At 37.1% G+C, this 25,424-nt stretch overlaps 1 protein-coding gene across 3 annotated transcripts; it reads right to left on the reverse strand.

Moving 5' to 3' along the window:
* Window positions 1-12,537: 12,537 nt before the first annotated feature.
* On the reverse strand, window positions 12,538-18,998 carry LOC108994561 (putative disease resistance RPP13-like protein 1). 3 transcript variants are annotated; one of them, XM_018969809.2, is made up of 4 exons: window positions 14,649-18,382; window positions 13,399-13,731; window positions 13,049-13,310; window positions 12,538-12,922 (listed from the first exon to the last, which is right to left on the reverse strand). In XM_018969809.2, exon 1 carries the CDS (start codon window positions 18,291-18,293, stop codon window positions 14,754-14,756), a length of 3,540 nt encoding a protein of 1,179 aa, XP_018825354.2. In that variant the 5' UTR covers window positions 18,294-18,382; the 3' UTR covers window positions 12,538-12,922; window positions 13,049-13,310; window positions 13,399-13,731; window positions 14,649-14,753. The 3 variants fall into 3 exon arrangements, 2 of the variants coding, with proteins under 2 accessions (XP_018825354.2, XP_018825353.2); XR_004798436.1 differs by lacking the exon at window positions 14,649-18,382 and adding an exon at window positions 18,612-18,998 and having other exon boundaries at window positions 13,049-13,731; XM_018969808.2 differs by having other exon boundaries at window positions 12,538-12,917; window positions 13,049-13,731.
* Between the last annotated feature and the right edge of the window lie 6,426 nt (window positions 18,999-25,424).

The following is a 25,424-nucleotide window of genomic DNA, read 5'->3' on the forward strand; positions in this document are numbered from 1 at the left end:
ATTGCAAAATATTAACGTTATAATCTCAAATATGATATAAATGTAAATTCAACTTTCTTAATAGGTCATAGCAGGTTATAACGGGTTGACCCGGTAGTGACCCGTTAAGCAATCATGTCTTACGGGTCAACCCATTTTGACCTGAACCTGTTAAGGTCAAACTCAAACCGTTTTTATCGTATCGTGTTCGTGTTGGGTTAATAGGTCATGTCACATATTGCCACCCCTACTTCCTCTTCCTTTTCAGTTATGGTAAATGGTATACTTTTTGAAAAGTTTACTCCATGAAATGGATTAAGACAGGGCTACCACTGTCACTATACTTATTCATCCTTTGTGCTGAGGCCTTAAGTTCTCAATTAACTGCTGCTACTCAACAAGGTCTGTTATCTGGTGTGCCTGTAGCTAGAGAGGAGGTGAAAATGAGTCACCTCTTTTTTGCCGATGACTGTCTTTTATTTTGTAAAGCAAATGTGCATGAATGGATGAGACTAAATAGCATTTTGGGACTTTATGAATCTGCATCAGGACAGCACCTCAATAGGGATAAAACATCCCTCTTCTTCAGTAAAAACATAGGCTCTTCCACTAAAGATTTAATGGAGATTGCAGGTTTAAGGGCTTCTTTTAACATGGATAAGTACTTGGGATTCCCCTCTTTGGTAGGTCGATCAAAAACTGCTGCTTTTAATGGATTGGTTGATAGAGTGAGGAGTAGATTTATTAACTAGAAAACACAGTTTCTGTCTATGGCAGGGAAGGAAATCATCATTAAAGGAGTTTTGCAAGCAATTCCTACATATTGTATGAGTGTGTTTCTGTTGCGTAAATGTCTATGTAAGAAGCTAAACTCTCTGATCTCAAATTTTTGGTGGGGCAATCAAGACAGTGAGACCAGAGTACATTGGAAAAATTGGAGATTCTTGTGTATGGGGAAGCCATATGGTGGAATGAGTTTTAGGGATCTAGAGTCTTTTAATTATGCACTCTTGACAAAAAAGGCATGGAGAATGTTAAATTCTCCAAATTCCCTTCCAAGCAAACTTTCCAAAACAAAATAATTCCCACATTCATATCCCAATGTGCTGCTACATTGGGATCAAAGCCTTCACACATTTGGAGGAGTATCTGGCATGCAACACATTTATTGAATGAAGGAATGGTATGAAGAATTGGTGATGGTCAGCAAGTTCACATTTGGAAAGATAAGTGGTTGCCACAAACTAAAACAAATCGAATTCAATCTTCAGTGAGTATATTATCTGAAAATGCTATAGTTATAGAATTGATTGACAAAAGGGCTAGATGGTGGAATATGAATCTACTTCAATCTATTTTTAATCATGATGATATAGTTCAGATCACGCAGATCCCTGTGATCGGTCAAGAGGTTTCAGACAAACTAGTGTGGTGTGGAAATTCAGATAAGAATTTTATTGTGAAAAGTGCTTACCACCTGTGTATGCAGCTATCTCAAAGCAGTAGAGTGGAATCTTCACAACAATCTGTGTCTCGGTATCTACGGAAGAAAATCTGGTATTTGAAAACAATAAATGCAGTTAAAGTCTTCATGTGGCGTGCTTGTGTTGATGTTGTTTCCACAATTTACAAGAGTTTGAATCTCTAGGCCATATCCTTTGGTCCTGTCCCTCAGCACAAGATATGTGGTTACTAGGTGAAAAGGCTTTACAGAAAGCAACTACCACTGATCTGGCTTTGGTTAAAATCTTTGCTCAGATGATGGAGAGATTAATGCCATAGGATTTGGTGTTATTTGGTATTATTGCTAGATCAATTTAGCTGAGAAGAAATAAAATGACTTTTGAAGGTTCTTTCCAAGATCCCTATTGTTCTATATAATAATGTTGTAAATGAATGTTCCACTTATATGGCTGCTATGGAGACTATAAGGACTCGATAGGGGATAACACAATCTTAGCCACCACATTAGGAAGCCCCTCCAACAAATTGGGTCAAAGCAAATTGGGATGTAGCCATCAATGCTGATAATCAAAATATTGGTATTGTTGTTATCATTAGGGATGATGCAAGCCATGTTCTAGTAAGTCTGATGAAACCTCTAAGTTATTGTGTGGAACCTTCTATAGCTGATGCAAGGGGCATATTGGAAGCAACTACTCTATGTAAGGATCTCAATCTACAACTTGTTCTTTTTGAAGTAGACTATATGAAAGTTGTTGTCGCCATTTTAAACAAGAACGAAACTGATGGCCCATCTAGATGTCTGACTTCTGTAATTCGTGGGGCAATTGACAACTCGACTTGGACAATAAGGCAAGTCAAAAGGGAAGCAAATGGGGTTGCACACACACTTACTAGGGAAGTTGTGACTCACATCCGAGTTCTTGGACATTGACTCTATAGCTAGTTGTATTTATCATTTTGTATTGACTGAAAGCCACACTATGTGATTAATAAAATGTCTTTTGTTTTAAAAAAATACTATAATAAATTATAGATTATATAGTTATAGTTATATAATATAGTAATCTAATCTATATTATATATATAATATAATTATATAGTATAGTAATGTATTTAGTATTTATTATATGGTTATATAGTACAGTAATCTATATAGTATATATTATATATATGGTTATATAATATAGAAATTATATATAGTATATATTATATGGTTATATAGTATAGTAATCTATATAGTTAGTATAGAAGCTTATATTACTACTATATGTATTTACTATATATATTAGTAAATATATATTACTATATAGTATTATAATATAGTATTACTATATATTTTATTACCTTATATATATATTACTAATATATATTATATTACTATATATAATAACTCCATATAGTATTTCCCCAGTCAATATCTACTGAAATATACTATATATAATATTTACATATACATATACTATATATAAAAATAATAATTCCTTTTACATTCGAACGTTTAAAACCGACGTTCGGACAGTACAGGAAATAACGTAACGTTCGAACGTATTAGTTATAATGTTCAAACGTTACTTGTATATATGTAGTGCATCCGAACGTCGAACATCATTTCCACCCGCATCCAAAATTTGAAACGTCACACTCAGCCATCGAATCTATCACAAGCCGTCGCAATCGCCACCACAACCGTTACAAAAAAAATTAGTGTCCATCTCTTTGCCTTTATTGGATTTGAACGTCCGAATGTGCCACTGGCAACGTTCGAACGATTAGCTCAAGAAGAACGTTCTAAATTATAGAAAAGTGCTAGTTATATTCTAAATGTATGTTAATTTACATTCGAATGTACTATTACATTCGAACGTATATACAATCAAATGTTCGAATGTAACGTTTTGCTGGACGTTTGACTCCTAACGTCCGAACGCAACATTTCTATAGTTTGAACGTTTAGGCACATTCGAACTATATACATCAAACGTTCAAATGTAACGTCTCGTGGGACGTTTTAATCCTAACGTTCAAACGCATATTAGTAATAGTTTGAATGTTCAATCAAATACGTTCGAATGCACTTGCAAGTTCAAACACATGTACATGAAATGTTCGAATGTAATGTTTCGTGGGTCTTTTGACTCCTAACGTTCGAACATGATTACTTATACATTCGAATGTTATCCTTTTACATTCGAACTTAAGTTCTACATTCGAACTTAAGTTCTACATTTGAACGTATTTCAGAACAGTTTTAATTTGTTTCCCCTTATATATATGTATACCCATGTTCTTTCTTTCTGCAGGATATAGCTCATCTTTTGACACCTAGGAAACGAGGTATGGAAGGAACCTAGAACATTTCTCAGATAGGCTATAGAACTATTATGGCCGAACGCGAAGTGTATATTAACAAGTTCGATGAGCTGACATAGGAGGAGAAGAGTCTGAGGTCCATCTTTATTTCCAAAGGTTAGACCAACATCTGCACATTGAGGGGGAGGATATACCCCTCCATGGTCTATGAGTTTTACATGGAGATGTTGTCTATGCCTCAGGATGCATCATCTCACACTGAAACTATACACGATGTTCAGTTCAAGGTATCGTCGGATGTCATTACTGAGATACACATGATCCGTTGTGTATCTAAGGCATCGACTATTTGTCTATAATTTTGTAATTCTATTTAGTGGTGTAGAAACTAAATACTGAACTGGAATATTGCCCCATCACATATAGGTACAGTCGTGATTTACTTTTAAGCGTTGAGTTAATCATCTCTAGTAGGAGCGTAAAAGAGTCAATTTTGAGTGAGTAGTAGGCTTATGCGGTTATATGATCTCTAAAGCATTGGGAGCACTACTTGGTTTAGTGGGAATTTGTTCTCTATAGCGACCATCACGCCCTAAAGTTCATAAACACTTAGAATAGTTTAAACCGTATGTATGCCAGATGGATCGGCTTTATGCAAAAATTTATCATGGTGCTCAAACACAAATCTGGGCAGCAAAACAAAGTGGCTGACGCTTTCAGTCGTCGTGCATCCATGCTGGTAACAATGAAGGCCGAGATCATTGGTTTTGAGCAGCTCAAAGACCTGTATGCTAATTATGAGGACTTTGCGGAGGTTTGGAAACAATGCGCAATGGGGAAGCCAAGTGTATATAGGAGGGGTACCTTTCCTTGGGAATCAACTCTGTATTCCTCAAACGTCGCTGCGTGAACACGTTCTATGTGAACTACATGGAGGAGGATTAGGAGGCCATGTGGGTCGAGACAAAACAATCTCCCTAGTGACCGAGCATTATTTCTGGCCTCAGTTGAAATGTGATGTTGGGAGGTTTGTGCAAAGGTGCCCTGTTTGTCAAGTGAAGAAGGGTCAATCGCAAAACACGAGATTATATACACCATCACCAGTACCTCAAAACATTTGCTTGGATTTAAGCATGAACTTTGTGCTTGGGTTACCACGTAGTTAACGAGGTGCTGATTCTATTTTTGTAGTCGTGGATATATTTCTCAAAGTGGCGCACTTTATCCCTTACTGAAAGATGGCGGATGCATCAAGTGTGGCTCACTTATTCTTTAAAGAAATTGTCTGCCTACACGAAGTCCCCAAGACAATTACCTCTTATCGTGATATCAAGTTACTTAGTCATTTTTGGATCACCCTGTGGAAGAAGTTTGGAACCTCTCTCAAGTATAGTAGCACTTGCCACCCACAAACTGACAGCCAGACCGAAGTGGCCAACAGGACACTTGGCAAATGTTGCGTTGTATTTTCGGTGACAAGCCGAAGCAGTGAGACATGAACCTTCCACATATTGAGTTTTCCTTCAACAACATAAGTAATCGTTCGACTAGGAAGAGTCCTTTCGAAATAGTCTATACTAAACATCCCAGGCATGCTCTTGATTTAGTCCCCCTCCCAAAAATTCCTAGACTGAGCACATCAACTAAAAATATGGCTGAAAGAATTCAAGGAGTACATGCCGAGGTGCGCAGTAACCTTGAACAATCAAACGTGAGATACAAGAGTGCTGCATATTGAGGACCAACTCCTACCAGACTCAACACGTGCTGCTAACTCACTTACTGAAGCTGTTCCTATCACGAAGGAGTAGTTGCTGAAGCTGTTCCTATCACGAAGGAGTAGGACGTGGGATCCTGGTTGAATTTTAAACATTGTAGTTATCTCATGTAAACAACTATTTGATTTTTGAAATCTTGTTAAGAGCCTAACGATAACTATAGATAAGGCTCTCTGTTAACAAGTGTTGTATAAATACCAGCCTATGTACACGTTCAAGCGGAGAGCAAAAAATACATTTTCACATACTACCTTCATTCTATTTTCTACATGGTATCAGATATTGCCATTTGACCAACGTCTTTCCATGTCCTCTTCCTTCTCAGCCATGTCAAACCAATCTTCCTCTCTTATAACCCCTCCCACCATTAATGTCACCAAACTTTCCCGTGATAATTATCATGTCTGGAAAGCCCAACTCATTCCCTTCTTCCGTGGATAAGGTCTTTTCGGTTATCTTGATGGCACCACCACAATACCTCCTATCGAAGTTGTTGTTACCAATCCTGAATGTCATACAACTTCCTTTATCCCTAACCCTCTCTATGAACACTGGCTAAGACAAGACACTATTGTTCTTGCTGTCCTTTTCTCTGCAATTACCGAACCAATTTTAGTTCAAGTTGTCTCCCACAAGACCTCGGCTAAAGTTTGGCAAGCTCTTGAAACATCCTTCTCTTCTCAGTCACGGGCTCGTATAATTCAATTGCGTACTGAACTTACTACTGCCCGCAAAGGTGCCCTATCCGCTAGTGATTATTTCATGCAAATTAAACGCTACACAGATGAACTAGCCATTATTGGGCACCCACTAAGCTGTGACAAAATCGTCACCTACATTCTTGCTGGTCTTGGTCATGATTATGACCCATTCGTTACCACCATTTCTGCGTGCAAAGACCCTGTCACGCTAGAGGAAGTTTATTCTCTTCTTCTCACTATAGAGTCACGCCTGTCCCACAACAATCCACAGGTGCCACAAGCCTCTGTCAATGTTGCTACCCGACAGACTCCACAACATTTTTCCCGTGGTCGTGGTGGATATCGCGGCAGGGGGCGCAGTTTCTGTGGCAATTCTCAGCAGTATTCATCTTCTGGTCGTGGTCCATCTCCTCGAGATACCATAATTTGTCAAGTATGTGGTAAACAAGGCCACACGGCAAAGAAATGCTTTCACAGGTTTGATATTACCTACACTGCTAATTCTGACCAGCGTAATCCCCTAGCTTTCATTGCCTCCAGCAGCTCACAACCTGAACCAGATTGGCACCCTGACACTGGTGCTACCCATCACCTAACCAATGATCTCGCCAACCTCAACCTACGGAGTGAAGACTACAATGGCACTGATCAAATTCATATAGGCAATGGTGCAGGTTTGCAAATATCCAAAATTGGTTCTTCTTCCATTTATAATTCTGCCAAACCATTCATTTTAAATCAAGTTCTACTTGTTCCTAAAATTCAAAAAAATCTCGTTTTTGTCCAACAGTTTTGTAAAGACAATCATGTTTATTTTGAGTTTCACCATGATTTTTTTGATGTCAAGGACTACTTGGGGAAACTCCTTCATCGCGGCATATTTAAAGATGGATTATATTCCTTCTCTAGCTCTGTCCATTCCATTCATCCTCATTGTTTTTCTGTCGTTCGTGCTTCATACCAGCTGTGGCACCAACGACTCGGTCATGCATCTCCTCTCGTCGTCAACAAAGCTGTGTCTACCTTCACTCTTCCTCATTCTAATAAAACAATTCCAGTTTGTTCAGACTGTCAACAAGCAAAGAGCTGTTCCCTACCGTTTCGTTCAGTTCATCATTCATCAAATTACCCTCTTGATTTAATTTATAGTGATGTATGGGGGCCGGCACCAGTTCTTTCCAACTCTGGTTGCCGTTACTATGTCTCATTTTTAGATGATTGCACGAAATTCTTATGGCTTTTTCCACTCAAATTAAAATATGATGTCGAGAATATTTTTCTTCAATTTCAATCTTATGTTGAACGCTTGTTTGAGAGAAAAATTAAAATGTTTCAATCCGATTGGGGCGGTGAGTACCGGAAATTAACTAATCACTTCAAAAACAATGGTATTCACCATCGGATTGCTTGTCCACATACTCATCAACAAATGGGTGCGATTGAACGGCGTCACAAACAAATTGTTGAGGTCGGTTTATCACTTCTTTCCCATTCACATCTACCCCAACAATTTTAGGAAGATGCTTTTCTTATTACCGCTTATTTAATAAATAGGCTTCCTACGCCTATCTTACAAAATAAGTCACCTTATCAGCTTGTCTATCGCCGTAAACCCAACTATCAATTTCTCAAAGTTTTTGGGTGTGCATGTTGGCCTTACTTACGTCCCTTTAATAAACACAAAATCGATTTCCGCTCAAAAACTTGCATTTTCATAGGCTACAGTCTTAACCATCACGGTTACAAGTGTCTAGATCTTTCGAGTGGAAAAATATATGTCTCACGTCATGTTGTCTTTGATGAAAATTCTTTTCCATATAATCCACCATTCAAAGGCGAGACCTCTCCACCCTCTAATACAGTTGTTTTATCAACCTCCTTAAACACTCCTCCTCCTATGTTTTCTCCAGTTTTGCAACCTGCAGGTACTTTGCAATCTGAACCACCGCCTATCAGCATTTGTGCAGCGCCATCAACGTCGAATCCAATCCGTGATGAGGCAATCCCGTCCGTCCCACCTCCTGTTCCGTGTCCCTCCAATTAGGAACCCCATCATCCGATGTCCAGTGCAATACCAGAATGCTCCACCAATACGCATTCCATGACAACCAGGAGCAAAAATAACATTAGCAAGCCTAAAAAGGCACCAGATGGCTGCATCGTACATCCTCTTCCGAGAGCTCTCCTTGCTACAGTCTCACACGAAGAAACCGAACCATCCTGCTACACCGAAGCTGCAAAACATAGTCATTGGCGTGCTGCTATGAATCTAGAATTTGATGCCTTACTTAAGAATCAAACGTGGGAATTAGTTCCTCCAAATTCACATGCTAATATCGTGGGTTTCCGATGGATCTTTAAAATCAAACGGCGTGCCGATGGAGCTGTTGAGCACTATAAAGCTCGACTCGTGGCTAAAGGATACCATCAACAACGTGGTGTTGATTTCCATGAACCCTACAGTTTTGTAGTTAACCCTGCCACTATCCGTCTTATTCTCTCCATTGCAGTATCCAAAGGTTGGTGTCTTCGCCAAATCGACATCCAAAATGCCTTCTTACACGGCTCACTTTAGGAACAAGTTTTCATGACTCAACCTCCAGGATTCCAACACCTACAGTATCCTCATTATGTGTGTCGACTAAAACGATCCTTGTATGGGTTACGTCAAGCGCCTAGGCAATGGTTTTCTCGCCTCACAGATGCTCTACTACAGCTTGGTTTTACTGAGAGTAAAGCTGATTCCTCCTTATTTATCTATCGATCTCATTCTCAGATTATATTTTTTCTCATCTATGTGGATGACATCATAATTACGGGATCTGATACACAACAAGTCAGTAAAATCATTCATGCATTACATGAGCAATTTGCTGTCAAAGATCTCGGCAATTTGTCCTTTTTCCTGGGAGTTGAAGCATTAGACACTACTGAAGGCCTATACTTAACCCAACGAAAATATATAGTGGAACTACTTAAACGCTCCAAAATGGATAAATCCAAACCATGTGTTACTCCGATTTCCACTAGCTCGCATCTCTCGCAAAATGATGATGGAGATTTTGAAGATCTGGTTCTTTATCGAAGCATCGTAGGAGGTTTATAGTATTTATCATTCACGAGGCCTGATATTGCTTACTCGGTTCATCGGGTCAGCAAATTCATGCATAATCCGAAAGTCTCGCACTGGCAAACGGTGAAAAGAATTCTAAGATTTTTAAAGCACACTGTGTCACATGGCATCTTCATTTCACGTTCTTCTACACTTCAGTTTCAGGCGTTCTCAGATGCCGACTGGGCTGGGGATAGAGATGATCGACGATCTATAGGTGCATACTGCATCTTTCTTGGACAGACCTTAATTTCTTGGCGATGCAAACAACAGAACATAGTGTCCCGAAGTAGTACTGAAGCAAAGTATAAGGCACTTGCCGATGTTGCTGCCGAACTCCAGTGGCTGCAATCTCTCACACGCGAACTTGGTATTCGAATGAACAGTCCACTTGTATTGTGGTGTGACAACATTGGTGCAACGTATCTGAGTGCCAATCCTATGTTCCACGCACGCACTAAACACATTGAAATAGATTTTCATTTCGTGCGAGAGCTTGTCGCAAAACACCAAATCATTGTTCGGTTCATTTCCTGTCGAGATCAAGTTGCTGACCTTCTCACCAAACCACTAGCAGCCTCTCGGTTTCAATTGTTAACTTCCAATCTCGGTGTTCAAGCTCTTCCCCTGCGATTGAGGGGGCGTATTGAGGACCAACTCCTACCAGACTCAACACGTGCTGCTAACTCACTTACTGAAGCTGTTCCTATCACGAAGGAGTAGTTACTGAAGCTGTTCCTATCACGAAGGAGTAGGACGTGGGATCCTGGTTGAATTTTAAACATTGTAGTTATCTCATGTAAACAACTATTTGATTTTTGAAATCTTGTTAAGAGCCTAACGATAACTATAGATAAGGCTCTCTGTTAACAAGTGCTGTATAAATACCAGCCTATGTACGCGTTCAAGCGGAGAGCAGAAAATACATTTTCACATACTGCCTTCATTCTATTTTCTACACTGCAGACAAGCATAGGCGAGCCAAGATATTCCAAGAAGGAGATTTAGTGATGGTTCTTCTGCGTAAGAATCGTTTTCCCGCATGCACTTACAATAAATTGCAGAATAAAAAGTATGGTCCTTCCCGCATTCTGAAGAAAATTAATGATAATGCCTACGTGGTTGAACTCCCACAAGACATGTCCATCTCCCCCACTTTCAATGTAGCCGACTTATTTGAATATCATCCTCCTGATGAACAACTCTAATGCAGAATCAAACTCTAAGGCGAGTTTCTTTCTAAGTGGAGGGGAATAAGTGATGCAGGACATCAATGCCAATCAAACTGCAACCAACGTGGCAGCTTCATGCAATGATTGTAGAAGATCCTATTAAGCGGTGGGAAAGTAGAACTCCAGCCAATGCACCACGACAGCATCCCGTGATAATGCCTGAAGTTTAGACGTCAACTTGCCTTTTAATTGTTTCTGTTTTTCACCTATGATTTGCTTCTTAATTTATTGTTTCCTTTCCCAAGTATTTCCTTTACCAATCGTCCACTTTCCTTTTGTGATCTCCTTATATAATTGATCATCATTGTAGTAGAAGAGGATTATGAAAAAGATTTAATAAGAAAGGAAGTGATTTATTTTTCTTTTTCTGCCATTTGTGATATTTTCGGAAGACAGAGTTCTTTCTATATTCATAATCCCACTAAAGTTTGTTCAAACGATGAGCTGACAAATGTAATAATAAATTTATAAATTTAACCATTTTATTATTGGTAAATTTGTTCTTATAACTAATTACTCTTATTTTATTAATGGCTACTGCCCATTTGGTTCATATTTTTTTCTAATAGTCTTTGTCTTTCTCTTTATTTTCTGATCGCCTTTACGCATTACTCATTAGAAAAGCGGGCTCTCACTTCTAGCTCAGGATCACCTCTTCATTATGTACTGCTCAGTGCCCCGGAATCATTATCTTTATTTATTTTGGATCATCTTACAATGCTCTTATCTTCAAGAAAAATTCTATTCATAAGTCTTATATACCACATACTATCTTTTTTATGATTTTTTTAATTGTTTTCTCTTACTAAATGTGTGGTATATGCATAATGAGTAGAAGAATTCAATTGTTTTTAAGAAGAATAAAACAAAAAAAAATTATAAAAAAAATTATTAAAAAAAAATTTTGTGGTGTGTGGTGTAGGAGGCCTATGAATACCAATGCTCAAATATGACTAACAAATTCAAAGTTTTACAACTCCATCCCTTCCTCCATGCAACAAATTCAAAGAAAGAAAGAAAGAAACAAGTTTGGTCAATTGTATTTGATAAAACTTTCTTGCTTAGTTGCAGGGTATTTTAAGGGTGTTAACATGACCGTTTTATGCATTAATAATAACGTCTTTTTTTTTTTTTGTGTTTTCGCTCAGCGGCACCGCCCATAGGAATTCCACCGGGAGTTTGATTTTATGTTCACGAACAACTCATTTAGTACTCGAGGGGAGTTCGAATTTACTCACGAGTTCTTTGATTTGACATAGCATAAGTTTCGACAATCAGGTTATGATGTTTTGCTATTATCTAATTTATAAATTGTATATCCGCCATAAGTGAGGGCTTATTAATAAACTTGGGACGAGATTGCTATGTGGGTGGCTACCGGCGAATCAGTAAAAAAATAAAAATTATAAATTGTATATATACACAAATCAAGTAATATGTTTAGTATTAGGAACATGCTTTCCTCTAATCTATTTAAATATTAAAATGTATTTTCATTATAAATATAGAGATAATACTATACAAATAAGAAGTACAAAGTTATTTGAGTGTATACGAGCTTTGAACGAGTAAAGCCACATTTTACAAGAGTTGTATCGTTTAATAATCAATTATAATTTCGTATTCATGGAATCATGAATGCTCGTTTGACAAACGAATTGAGCGGAATCTGAGTTTGATAGAGCTGATCTCAGTCGGCTGGTCGAGCAACCTTATTTATTTCAGGCCCTAATCTCTACTTTTAGAGCTTCTTGTTAATCATTTTACACAAAATTGCAAAACAGATAAGCCATTGAGAGTGCTGTAGGAAGCTGAGAGGTGGAACAAACTGTATTTTCAGATAAGGCGGTGTCTTATGCGTAGATCACATTGATCCAATTACAATCCCACTAAAAATAAGAAGAATCTCAATCACTTTCGAAGTCAGCAATTCTAATCTGCCCGAATACCAGTTCATGAAGAGTTCAAAGGCAGAGTACAAAAATCCAATGAAATAGGGTTTTTCATTTACCAAATCAAAGGAAGATTACAAAATTCAATAGAAAATAAAACAAAAATTCTAAACAGATATGGCAAAGCACTTGAACATGTGAAATAAAAAACAGAGAACTTTTGAAACCCCTTCTTGACAGGTCATATAGCTGCTATATTAGCTATTGACATTGAAACATAAAGCAAAAGCAGGATGAAATATTTGAAATGGGAACCGCTTGCTGCAATTTTAGAAGAGTATATTTGAGGTAGAGAAGAAGAATTCATGATCCAGAAATTGTGAAGACAGCAAATTACCATGAGAAATGCCATTCATCGCACTCGGAATTTGCAACAACTTGAATAACTGTTCTGAACCATCAAAGATCAAAGATCAAAGAAATATTCATCAGATAGGTAGGTACAGACTCCCCACTACAACTACAATTCATATTTTCAATCAGTTAAACAATGGATTGCATGAGCAGTAAACCATACCTATTCATATTCATAATCCCACTTAAGTTCGTTATTTCCCCTTCTTCATCTTTGCCAATGTGGATGGTTAGGGATAGACCATAGAAGTAATATTAATTAACCCTGTTTTGCAAAGGAATAAATCAGAAGGAATGAAAGGAACAAGGAGCATCTTCAGCGTCAAAACTTCTGCTTGCAAATACAAGGTTGTGATGATACATCACTTGACAAAAGGAACATATGCTCCCAACAAGCAAAACTTCCCCAGAGTCCAAATTAATTACTGCAAAATGAACATTACAGCTCCAATTACTTATTACAATAGCCCATAGTAAAACATCCATAGCGTGAGTAAGTTCATGGGATCATACCCACTAGAGGATCAAAATAAAAGCGGTCACTTTTACTGAAATATGACATCCCTTTACGAAGAAGTTCTCACTTTTTCAATATCTTAACCTACATGGACTAGTCCAAGGCAATCTAGAACTTCACCCCATATTTTTGCAGTCCAATGATAGAGAGTATGATGGTATAGTTTGCTCTTCTAGCCTGCTTCTTCTGTAGTTTGTGATGGTAGAGCCTTCTGACGGCCACTGCCTGTGGATGTGCTTGGCCTGGGAACTTGAGAACTGGTTATTGGCTTCTGCAACGGCTTCAAAGCAGCCATGATCTCAGCAAACGTGGGTCTCAATTTTGGGTCTCTAAAATGTTAAATTGGATCTTTTGTCAGGAATGCAGATATGAATTTTGAGTATACTCGATAAACTGTAACAACCATGATAAACACAAAAATAGAATTTCGACCCACCACTACTAATTCATAAGAGAGCAAAAGGATCATTCCTTGTCCATACTCGATAGGAATGAATTGGACAAGGAAGACAGTTCTTTTGGAGAAAAGAAGATAAGAAGACAAGCCTTAACCAATTGGTTGCAAGAAGTGGTAGTAGTTTATACATGGTATTAACAGTTGAAATTCAATCATTCGCGATGTAACATGAAAGGTAGCCAGACATTGATTATGTGGATATGAATAGCAAAATTAATAGCAAGAGCCAATATTACTTGTACATCCATTTTTTAGATAGTAGTCTGAAGTTGCAACAGCTTGCATCAGTCTTTTGAACATAATGCAAGCATTGAAAAAATAAATATTCATCAGCCTATATATATATATATATATATATTCATATTCTTAATCGGTAAAACAGAGGATTTTTTTCCATACTGATTTCTGTATTTATGTGGATGTAAAAACATAATTAACAATCATATTCATAACCCAATGCCATGCAATCGATGATCTGACAAGAAGCAAATCCATAAATGAAAAAAATAATAAATCCATAAATGATTTTTTTTTTCCTTAGTAGTTGTCATACTGCTGATCTTGACAAAATCAGTGGAACAATATCAAGTTATGTAGCTGTTTTGGAGTCCGATCATTTGTCAAGTTCAGCAATTTTCCAATTTGAAAATAAAGAATTGCATGTTCTAAGACCTTCTCTCTTTGCTTGGAGATTTAGAAATCTTGACAAGCACTTGTTATGTCATTATGCAAACGCAACGAGAACAAAAAAACCACAAGAAGAATAGTTAGATAGTACATTCAACATACCAACCAGAATCGCGGCATGCAATCGGAGTGGGGGATCTCTCCAATGCCACCATTCAACATTCAAAGGACCTTTGGATCAGAGCCAAAACAAACTTATCTTTGGATTTATTCCTCCATTCCTGTGTCGTAAACGTATTCCTCCGTTTTTGTGTCGTAAATGTCTACGCCATTAATTCGAACACAAGGGATGTTAGCTATCTTGCGCCACTCTCCTCTCTGATCTTTCTTGCAGCGTTCTTCCAGTAGAGGACATCCACCGATTGCAAGTTTCTGTAGTGAGGGAGGTAGGCCATACTTTGGTAAGGACATCAACTTTTGGCAATTAGAGATATCAAGCTCTAGGAGTGAGGGAGGCAGGCCATCCTTTGAAAAACACGTGAGCTTCTCGCATTCAAAGATCCACAATGTTTTAAGAGAGGTGAGTTTTCTTAAGCCCTCGGAAGATAGGCATTCCAAATTCGAGAAATCTGAAATGCGGAGGCTTGTTAGAGAGGCAGGCAACGTCATATCTGGAAAGGACACCAGATGCTGACATCCACCAATTTCAAGATGATTTAGGTAAGTGAGTTTGTCAAGCCCCCAATCGAACAAGGCTTTAGTGATTTTAAGATAAGCGATCGAAAGTATTGCTAGGTTTGTGGGAAAACCTTCTTTGGAAAATGATAAAATGCTCGGACAATTCCGTATTTCCAAATCTCGAAGAGAGGTGAGGTTGTGTATGCCATTCTGCAGTCCCTGCATTTTCTCACAATTAAATATATAAAGGTGTCTCAGGTTGGAAGGGAGCAACTCTCCACCATTCAAGAATTGAAGATTTTCACAACTGGAGATGTTGATACTTGTCAGAAACGAGTTATGATGAAAACTCTTAGCTACTGACTCCAGCTTCGGACAACTGTAAATATCGAGGCATTGAAGTGTGGCGGGTAGTTCTCCGCTTGATGTTAAGAATTCAAGGGATGGACAATTGCTAACGTACAAGACCTCAAGAAGAGATGTGATGCCACAGCTGCAACTACTGTTGTTTGTATCATTATCATCATCCTCTACCAAATTCCTCATACTCTTGCAGTTGCTAATATATAGCTTCCTTAAAGCTGGAGGCAAATGGCTTCTGGCAAAATGCGTTAGCGAATCACATTTCTTTATTTCAATAAACTGAAGACATGTGTTGTTGTACATCAACACCTTGGGTAATGATTTCAAGGCTATACAATCATGGATAGTAAAAGATGTGATTCTGAGTTGGAGACGATCTTGATCAACTTCTTCCGCCACCAAAGAGACTAGTTTGGGACAATTAGAAATGTCGAGAGAATGCAAAAATGGGAGATGTGGCAATGATCCCACCTTGTCTGACCACAAAGTCGTCAGCTCCTCACAGCTTTCAATACTTAAATTTTCTAACTCTGCCAGTCCTTCCATATCAACCCCTTGATCTGAAATTTCTGAAAGTGAAGTGTAGAATGTTATTGATTTAAATGTAACCTTACTTTCACACACCACCCCTTCGCATTCCCCAATATTAAATTTGCATTTATCTGGAAAGCTTGAAATTGAGACCACCAACTGCACACAATCAATTATCTCAACTTTGTTTAGTAAAGGAAGGTTGTTTGGTAACTTCCCTAATAGTTTCGGACAGAGACAAAGGGAAAGCTTACGCAGATTTGGGAGTACTTCACAAGGACTCCAATTCTCCCACTCCTCCATATCATAGAAATGCAAAGTCTCTAAATTACCACCACAAAATTCAGAACCAACACTCTTCACGTTAGCCATGCCCTTGATCCAAAGATTTTTGAGTGACGGCAAATATTTCCCCAATGGAGGTAATGATGTGCACTTGTAACAATTTTCTAATCTCAAGGAGACCATATCAGGAAATGAAGGAGATGTTAACCAATTTGGAAATTTGGTACCACCATAGTTAATTATAACTAGCTCCATCAAAGCGTCGTGAGGCCATAGCCCATTTAGTACCTCTAGTTCACTTGTCCTGTCTTTCGACTCATCAATGTATTCACTACATTTCAACCACAACTCACTAATTTTCGTCTTTTTAATCAATTCAGCATCCTTTGCATTCTTCGGATCAATCACATTCTCTAATCTTGAAATGCGGAGTGTCCCTCGAAGATGCTTCAAAGGTCCAAGCTCCTTTATTCCAGAGCAACTGTCTTTTCCCAGAACTAGATTAGATAGTGTTTGAAGACAAGTTAGTTTACCTATTTGCATAGGCATTCTTTCCAAACTATCTGCACCTTCAATGTTGAGATGGCGCAAGTTGACCAAGTTTCGAAACATTAAAGGTAATTTCTTTAGGCGAATACAGTTCTCCAACAACAATGTTTGTAAGTTGTAAAGACTAGTTATTGATTCTGGCAGGAGTCTTATTCGAGTGTCTGAAAGGTTAAGATACCGCAGATGCTTGAAATCACCAATAGAATCCGGTAGCTCTGTTATGCAATATCCATTGAAAGATAACACTCTTAAGAAACGTAATGTTGGAACCAATTCAAAAGGAACATGATGAGCCAAATAGCAATAACCTGGATCTGGTAGCATAAGAGGTAAGAATGTACGTAAACTTGTGAATTTAGAAAAAACCTCAAACTTTTTAGTTACATCAAATTTGCTTCCCAAATAAGATGAGTGGCGTGCCTTTATAGGAATATTCTCATGCTTATTACCTCCAACCCTATCTTCCATTCTAAAGCTCGTATTGCTTGCAACCGACTGAGCCAAATCATTGATGAGGTCATGCATCACAAATTGTGATTCATTAATACGTGACTGTTGGAAAAATGACCTTGACAACAGATTGCGAAAATATTCGAAACCCAAATCTTCCATTTCCTCTTCATCTTGTAGGGGTTGAATCAGACCTTCTGCCATCCATAATAGAACCACCTCCTTCTCCTCAAATTCGTAGTCCTTTGGTAGTATTGAACAGTAAGCAAAGCACCTCTTCAAATGTGAAGGTAGATGGTGATAACTTAACATAAGAGCGGGAACAATTCCACTTTCTTTCACTGAAATATCCCATATCTTATTCTTCAAAACTTTTTCCCACTCATTGCGGTCTTCATTTTTACTACGTAAGACTCCTCCAATAGTTTTTACTGCCAATGGCAAGCCTTTACACCTTTTAATGAGTTCCTCACCAATATCTTTAAGGTTTGGATGCGCACTGAAGTCTTTTGCATCCAATGCATGTTGGGTAAATATGGACAAACAAGCTTCATTTGACAACTCCCCCAACTTAAAAGGCTCAACTTCCTTGTTTCGCATTAGTGACGAGACTTTCTGGATACGAGTTGTGACAATAATACTACTTTTCGGAGCCCCTGCTTCAAAAGGAGCACGTAGAAGAGTCCAATCATTGTAGTTCTCATTCCAAACATCATCAAGAATTACTAGAAACCTTTTTCCAAGTAGTTTCTCCTTCAGTTTGACTTGCAACGAATTTAGATCTTTGTCATCACAATTTTCCGAGGTCAAAGATTGTAAAATTGTTTTTGTAACTGCAGCAACATCAAAATCTTCTGAAACACAAGCCCATGCTTTCAGATCAAAAAAGCTCTCCACTTTCTTATCATTGTATACCAGTTGGGCCAATGTTGTCTTTCCAATGCCCCCCATACCAAGGATAGGAATCACATTGGGTACTTTATTCAAAGCATCACTATGTTTTTCATTGATCAATAATTGAATTACAGCTCTTGTGACTTCCTCCCTACCATATATGTGTCCTTCGGTCACCACAGAAGTTGAGGGAGGTCTCTCTCTTCTTTTGTTTGGCCTTGGACTAACATTTTCCTTCAAATTAAGTTGATCTTTTTGTGTCACAAGATCACTAAATCTTGTATTTATTTTCTCTATCTTTGAGCCCAACCTAAACTTAATCTTAACAGCACTTGGAGTTAAACTAGTACAACAAGCAGGGATGAGATTTCGTACCATACTAGTGCTAGCCTGAGTTTCAGCGGCCATCAACTTGCGTTGCAAAGCTTCTGTGGCGAACTCATCAAGTATATCTTCCACGTCGTAGGCCAAGTCTCTGAGATCATCAAGCCAAACTTTCACTGTCTTTTTAGTCTGTTGCTTCTCCTCTGCATCATCCAACACCTCTCGAATTCTTTCCATGGCTTCACCCCACTTGTCCAGCTGTTTGCCGAGTCCTTCTCGGCGAGCAAATTTTAGCAACTCAGGAGATGCCAGTCGGTCAAACAACACATGAAGGAATGCAGAAAGAATGAGCTCTGCCATTATTTTCGTCAGAGAAAGGAAACGAATTAAGGAGAAAGTATGCAAATAAAGAAACACTACTGTTTTAGGCCTTCGTTGTTTTGGTGAGAGAGAAAAGAAGGAAGCAAGACTATTCATTTCTTCATTTTCCAAGTGCATGGCATTTTTGTATTCTGATAGGGCCCGCCACTATCATTATCAATCTGATCAGCTGCCTCAATTAATGTTGGATCCTAATTTGTAAAAAATTAATGCACTCCGTGACTTTGTAAAAGGTTCTAAGTATCATTTTTCTTCTCAAAACGACCTTCATTAATTAATTTCGTGAAAGGTATTATTAATAGCTCTAGTAATTCATTAATTTTGTAGTTATCACGGGTCTTTTTCCTTTCTTTTTTTTGACCGCACTCAATCGTGGAAATTTCGTGGAAAATGTTGCTGACATTAATTATTGCTGACTTATTAGTCCAGGTCTCCTTTCTTTCAAGTCTCTTTCTAGTACTCTCTTTTTCTTTAGTTCATTTCATTCAACCACACGTTATATGGAATACTCCACCACAGTCGACCACATTAATTCAATAAGAAAAAATATATTTAAAAGCCGACATGGATTACATATTTAATAAAGTACTTATACAAGTTAAAAAATAAATAAAATACTTATATAGCATGAGTTAATTTAAAAAATAATTTTATATTTTAAATTTTTAAAATTAATTCTTGCCATATAAATAATATAAATAGAGTATTCTATATATCGGCTTGCAAATAGAAGAACCCAATCAACTTATAACATACCAAATTAAATAAAAGTGCTATCTTAAGATTCAAGCATATTTTTTTTAAAATCTCATATTGAACCTACAATACATCTAGAAGGAGCAAATATGTGTTTTACAATAACGATGGCAAATTTAAATGAATTTTTTGACCAATTGCACTCAACAAAATAAATAAATAATATCATAAACAAACAAATACACAAACAACTTGCGACTTTACAAATAGATTTTTTGGAAAACTTTAAAGAAATTCAATATAGTAGAAATTATTTTGTAAAAAGCTTTGTATAAACTAAATATGGCTTGCAACTCTTCAATATAGCTGAAAGTTTTTCTGGCTATGCATTAATTGATTTTGTAGTTATGCCAAACTCCAAAGACTTGTGTTCAAGTCTCCTTTTTCTTTTAGGTCTTTTTCCACTAATTTTCTTTGATTCCTCTTATTCAACTGTGGCCCCTCGTTCTCAACTTGTAAAATGACGGTAGTTGAGGCATCGGGATTTTGGCTCTAACATCTACCATTATTATAAATCACCAGTACCTTCCCAAACTTCCCAAAAAAACACCACTTACTCAAAATCACTTTTTCTTTTAAAAAGTCACCATTTAATTAAGGTATGCACTATGGCCTCCCCTAGGGATCATCCGTACACTCTGGCTCCCTTCATCACACGACGAGTAATGACCGTGCGCGTGACTTTATAATGAGCGATACCCAACTCTGCGCCTAGCACGTACGTGACCAGCATCCTTTAGCCTTTGTCAGTGGAAAGGCCATAGAGTCAGTATGAGAGTGTTATCGTCTTGCTCAAGCCAGTTATCGCTAGTGACAAGCCAGGGGATGTCACTCCCAAGTGACCAGAGGAGCTTCACCAAGATATTGTCCCATATCGGCTTGGGATCGTGATCCACATAAAGTCCATATAATCATTTTATTAATGCATGCACCATGGTCTCCCCTAGGGACCATTCGCACACTCTGGCTCCTTTCGTCACACCACAGTTAACGATCGTGCGTTTGACTTCATAACGAGCGATATCCAACTTCATGCCCAACGAGTACGTGACCAGACATCCTCTAACCTCTAGAAAAACTACCTATTAATTAACCCTGTTTTGCCAAGGAATAAATTAGAAGGAATGAAAGGAACAATATTTACAAACAATATTCTATCCAGAAGGAGCATCTTCAGCATCAAAACTTCTGCTTGCAAATACAAGGTTGTGATGATAGATCACTTGACAAAAGGAACATATGCTCCCAACAAGCAAAACTTCTCCAAAGTCCAAATTAATTACTACAAAATGAACATTACTGCTCCAATTACTGATTACGATAGCCCATAGTAAAACAACCATAGCGTGAGTAAGCTAATGGAATCATACCCACTAGAGGATCAAAATAAAAGTTGACTCTTTTACTGAAATATGACATCCCTTTACGAAAAAGTTCTCACTTTTTCAATATTTCAACCTACATGGACTTTGTAAAGTAATATTACGATTACGATCTATCCCTACTCATAGGCATATTTCTACTTGGCATAGAGAGAAGGTCGTGGAACATGCAGTTTCTCCTTACCACTAATTGGCATATTGCTAATCTTGACAAAATCAGAAGATAAATATACAGTTACGTAGCTTTCTTGGAGCCCAATCATTCCTCAAGTTCATCAAGATGAGCAATTTACCAATTTGTAAGGAAAAACTGCATGTTCGAAGGCCTTCCTTCGCTCTTTGCTTTGTGATTTGGGAAATTTGACAAACACCTGTTATGTCGTCAGGCAAACGAGAAGAAAAAATCACAGGAAGAATATTTAGACATTCAGCATACTGCCCAGAGTAGCAGCAAGTAAGAGGAGTGACGGGATCTCTACAATATCGCCATTGAACATTCGAAGGACCTTTGGATCAGAACCAAAACAAACTTATCGTTGGATTTATTCCTCTGCTGCTGTCATAGATGTATCTCTGTTATAGATTGATATAATGAAATGTAGATTTAGAATAAACACATGTAATGTTTTCATTGGCTTACATAGAGAGTTAGTTATTATAGTTACTTTTACACGTCTGTATTACATGTTATAAATATAGACTTATTCTTCTGTAATACAACTCACTTAATGAGAATACATTTTTCCAACTTCATCTCTCTCATATCAGACTTCTCTTCTCCTCCATTTTTGATTACTCTGTTTCATGGTATCAGATTGTAAATGGCTAATTCTGCTTCTGATTCAAATATGGAGAATATTCCAAGTTACTATCACTTAAAAAGTGGTGATTCAATAGGAAACATACTGGTGTTGAACGCCCTCACTGGAGAAAATTAGCATACATGGAGCAAAAGCCAAGGACAAGATTGGGTTCGTGAATGGATCGATTGCACAACCAAGTTCAACAAAATATGCTTATGAATTGTGGGAGAGATGCAATAATATGGTTTCTTCCTAGATCATCAGTTCAGTTTCAAAAGAAATAGGTTGTAGCATAATATGTGCAAGAACATCTAAAGACATGTGGGATGATCTGAAAAATAGAATTATACAAGGAAATGGTCCAAGAATCTTTCAACTACAGAAAGATCTATCAATTTTGACGCAAGAAGACTCATCAGTGCGAGATTATTATACAAGATTCAAATCCCTATGGGACGAATTGCTAGATTATAATCAGATTCCAACATGTTCATGTGGAGCATTAAGAATTTGTAAGTGTGATGCAATAAAGATTTTCTTGGGTTATCAAGATCAACAACATGAGATGCAATTTTGATGGGGTTAAACAATTGTTTTTCCCATATCAGAGGGCAAATTCTGATGTTAGAACATCTGCCAAATATAAATAAAATTTTTTCTTTGGTTGTTCAAGAAGAGAAACAGAGAGAGATTAGCAAGAACAACATGATTGACACTGTTGTCTTCATGAGCAAAGTTCAAAATACAAATCTAGCAATGAAGAGGTTTGTTCCTGGAAAACAACAGCCGAAAAGAGATAAGTTGTTTTGCACTCACTGAGGTATGAACAATCATACAGTAGAAAAATGCTACAAGATACATGGCTACCCTCTAGGCTTCGAACAGAATTCAACCAATTTTTTACAGAAATGAAAGTTTACAGCAACTGCTAATTAGATTTCGGGCAAAACCTTGAGTACTCCTTTTGAGAATTTTAATCAAATGCCTCTCTCAAAAAGACTATAAAAAATTGTTATCATTAATTCACCCACAACCTGATGATAATACCAATCACCAAGCTGCAAACATCATTTCTAATTCGATTGGTCATTCTGTTCAAGGTATATTATCAAATTCTAGTATTTCTTTAAGTGCTTCAATTTCATCTTTAATATCTGAAAATACTTGGATTGTAGACACAGGGGCTACAAACCATATTGCTCACTCATTTCACATCTTTACCTCAACCACAAAAGCCTTAAGCATTTCTGTTAAACTCCCAAATGGAAATACTGTACCCGTAACTCATATTGGTACAATTCAAATATCTGAAAACCTAATTCTTAAAGATGTACTTTGTGTACTATCTTTCTCATATAATCTGCTCTCAGTGAGTAAACTTACTTCAAATAAAAAATGCTCATTTATATTCTCATATGATTTTTGCTTTATTCAGGAACTTACCCAATGGAAGATGATTGGGATAGCTAGAAGATCAGCTGGGCTTTACATACTGTAGAAATCAGGGGCTAGTGATGTTGTTGTTCAACCTAAATCAACTCTTGTAAACTCTGTAACAAGTTCTAAAGTCTGGCATAGCAAACTAGGACATCCTTTTATATCTCGACTATCATTTCTTTCCAATAATGTACTAGATATCAACATTTCTGATAAAATTGTTGATCATCATTGTACTGTTTGCCCATTGGCAAAACAGAAAAGATTACCATTTCAAATTCATCCACATAATGAAAGTTCCATTTTTCATTTTGTCCATTGTGATATATGGGGTCCTTTTTCAATTCAACCCATAATGGTTCCAGATTCTTCTTTATTATAGTTGATGATAATTCAAGATTTATTTGGGTATATTTGATGAAAAACAAGTCTAAGATCATAAACATATTCAAAATTGTTTACAATTTAATTGAAACACAGTTTGGGAAGAAAATACAATGTCTAAGAAGTGATAATGGTTCATAATTAAAAATGGCAGATTTTTATGCATTGAAAGGAATAATACATCAAATGTCATGTGTAGAAACACCTTAACAAAATTCTATAGTTTAGAGAAAGCATCAACACTTGCTAAATGTAGCAAAAGCCTTAAAATTTCAGTCAAATGTTCCTTTAGTTTTTTGGGGAGAATGCATACTAACTGCATGTTATCTCATAAATCGTATTCCATCTTTAGTTTTAAATAACAAGTCTTCACATGAAGTTCTTTATAATTCAAATCCATCTTATAATCATTTGAAAGTTTTTTGTTGTTTGGTTTATGCATCAACACTTGCTCAAAACAGAAACAAATTTTCACCGAGAGCCAGAAAATTGTGTTTTTGTAGGTTATCCTTCTAGTATAAAAGGATATAAATTGTATGATTTAGAAAATAAGAATTTATTTATTTCTAGGGAAGTGATTTTTCATGAATCAGTTTTCTCTTTTATATCAAAGAATGATTCTTCAACCATCATTTCAAATCTAGACATTATTCCTTATTCATTATCAGATAACATAGTCTATCCAAAACCAGCTTCTGATTCTACTGAGAATACAAATATTTATATACCTTCCAATCCTCAAGAACAATTGAGTAATCATCTTAATCCAAAAAACACAAACTCGCCAAATTTGAATGATGAGACTCAATTTCCTGTTTTAAGGAGATCAACTCGACAACACAAAACACCTAGTTACCTGCAATCTTTTCACTGCAATCTGGCTGATTCTACTTCTCAATCTTCTTTCACAGATCCTGCCATTAATACAGGTACTAAATATAGCATTTCTGATGTCTTATCATACTCCAAATTGTCTCAATCACATAGAGCTTTTTATGTTGCCATATCTACTGAAATTGAGCCAAGTTTTTATCACCAAGCTGTTAGGCATACTCATTGGAGAGATGCCATGGCTGTAAAATTGTCTACACTTGAATCAAATAACACTTGGGTTCTTACATCACTTCCTCCAAATAAAAAATCCATATGTTGTAAATGGGTGTATAAAATTAAATACAATTCAAATGGTTCTATTGAGAGACATAAGGCAAGACTTGTAGCCAAAGGGTACACTCAAAGAGAAGGCCTAGATTTTTTTGAAACTTTCTCACCTGTTGCAAAGATGGTCACTGTTAGATGTGTATTATCATTGGCTACAATATACAATTGGCATCTTTTTCACCTAGATGTCAATAATGCTTTTTTATATAGAGACTTAGATGAAGAAGTTTTCATGAAAGCACCTCTTGGTTATCTACCTAAAGGGGACTCTTAGGTATGCAAATTGCAAAGATCCTTATATGGCTTGAAGCAAGCATCCAGACAATAGAATTCAAAGTTCAAATCTGTGTTATTTGATATTGGATTTACATAGTCAAAGGCAGATTACTCCTTGTTTACTAAGAAGAAGGGAAGTTCTTTTGTGGCTTTATTGCTTTATGTGGATGATATCCTACTTGCTAGCAGTGATTCAAAGGCAATTGAATCTGTCAAAGCTGCCTTAACTCTTCAATTTAAATTGAAAGATTTGGGACCAGCCAAGTTCTTTCTTGGGATGGAAA

The sequence above is a fragment of the Juglans regia genome, chromosome 15 (assembly GCF_001411555.2).
Source record: "Juglans regia cultivar Chandler chromosome 15, Walnut 2.0, whole genome shotgun sequence".
In the NCBI taxonomy this organism is placed as follows: domain Eukaryota; kingdom Viridiplantae; phylum Streptophyta; class Magnoliopsida; order Fagales; family Juglandaceae; genus Juglans; species Juglans regia.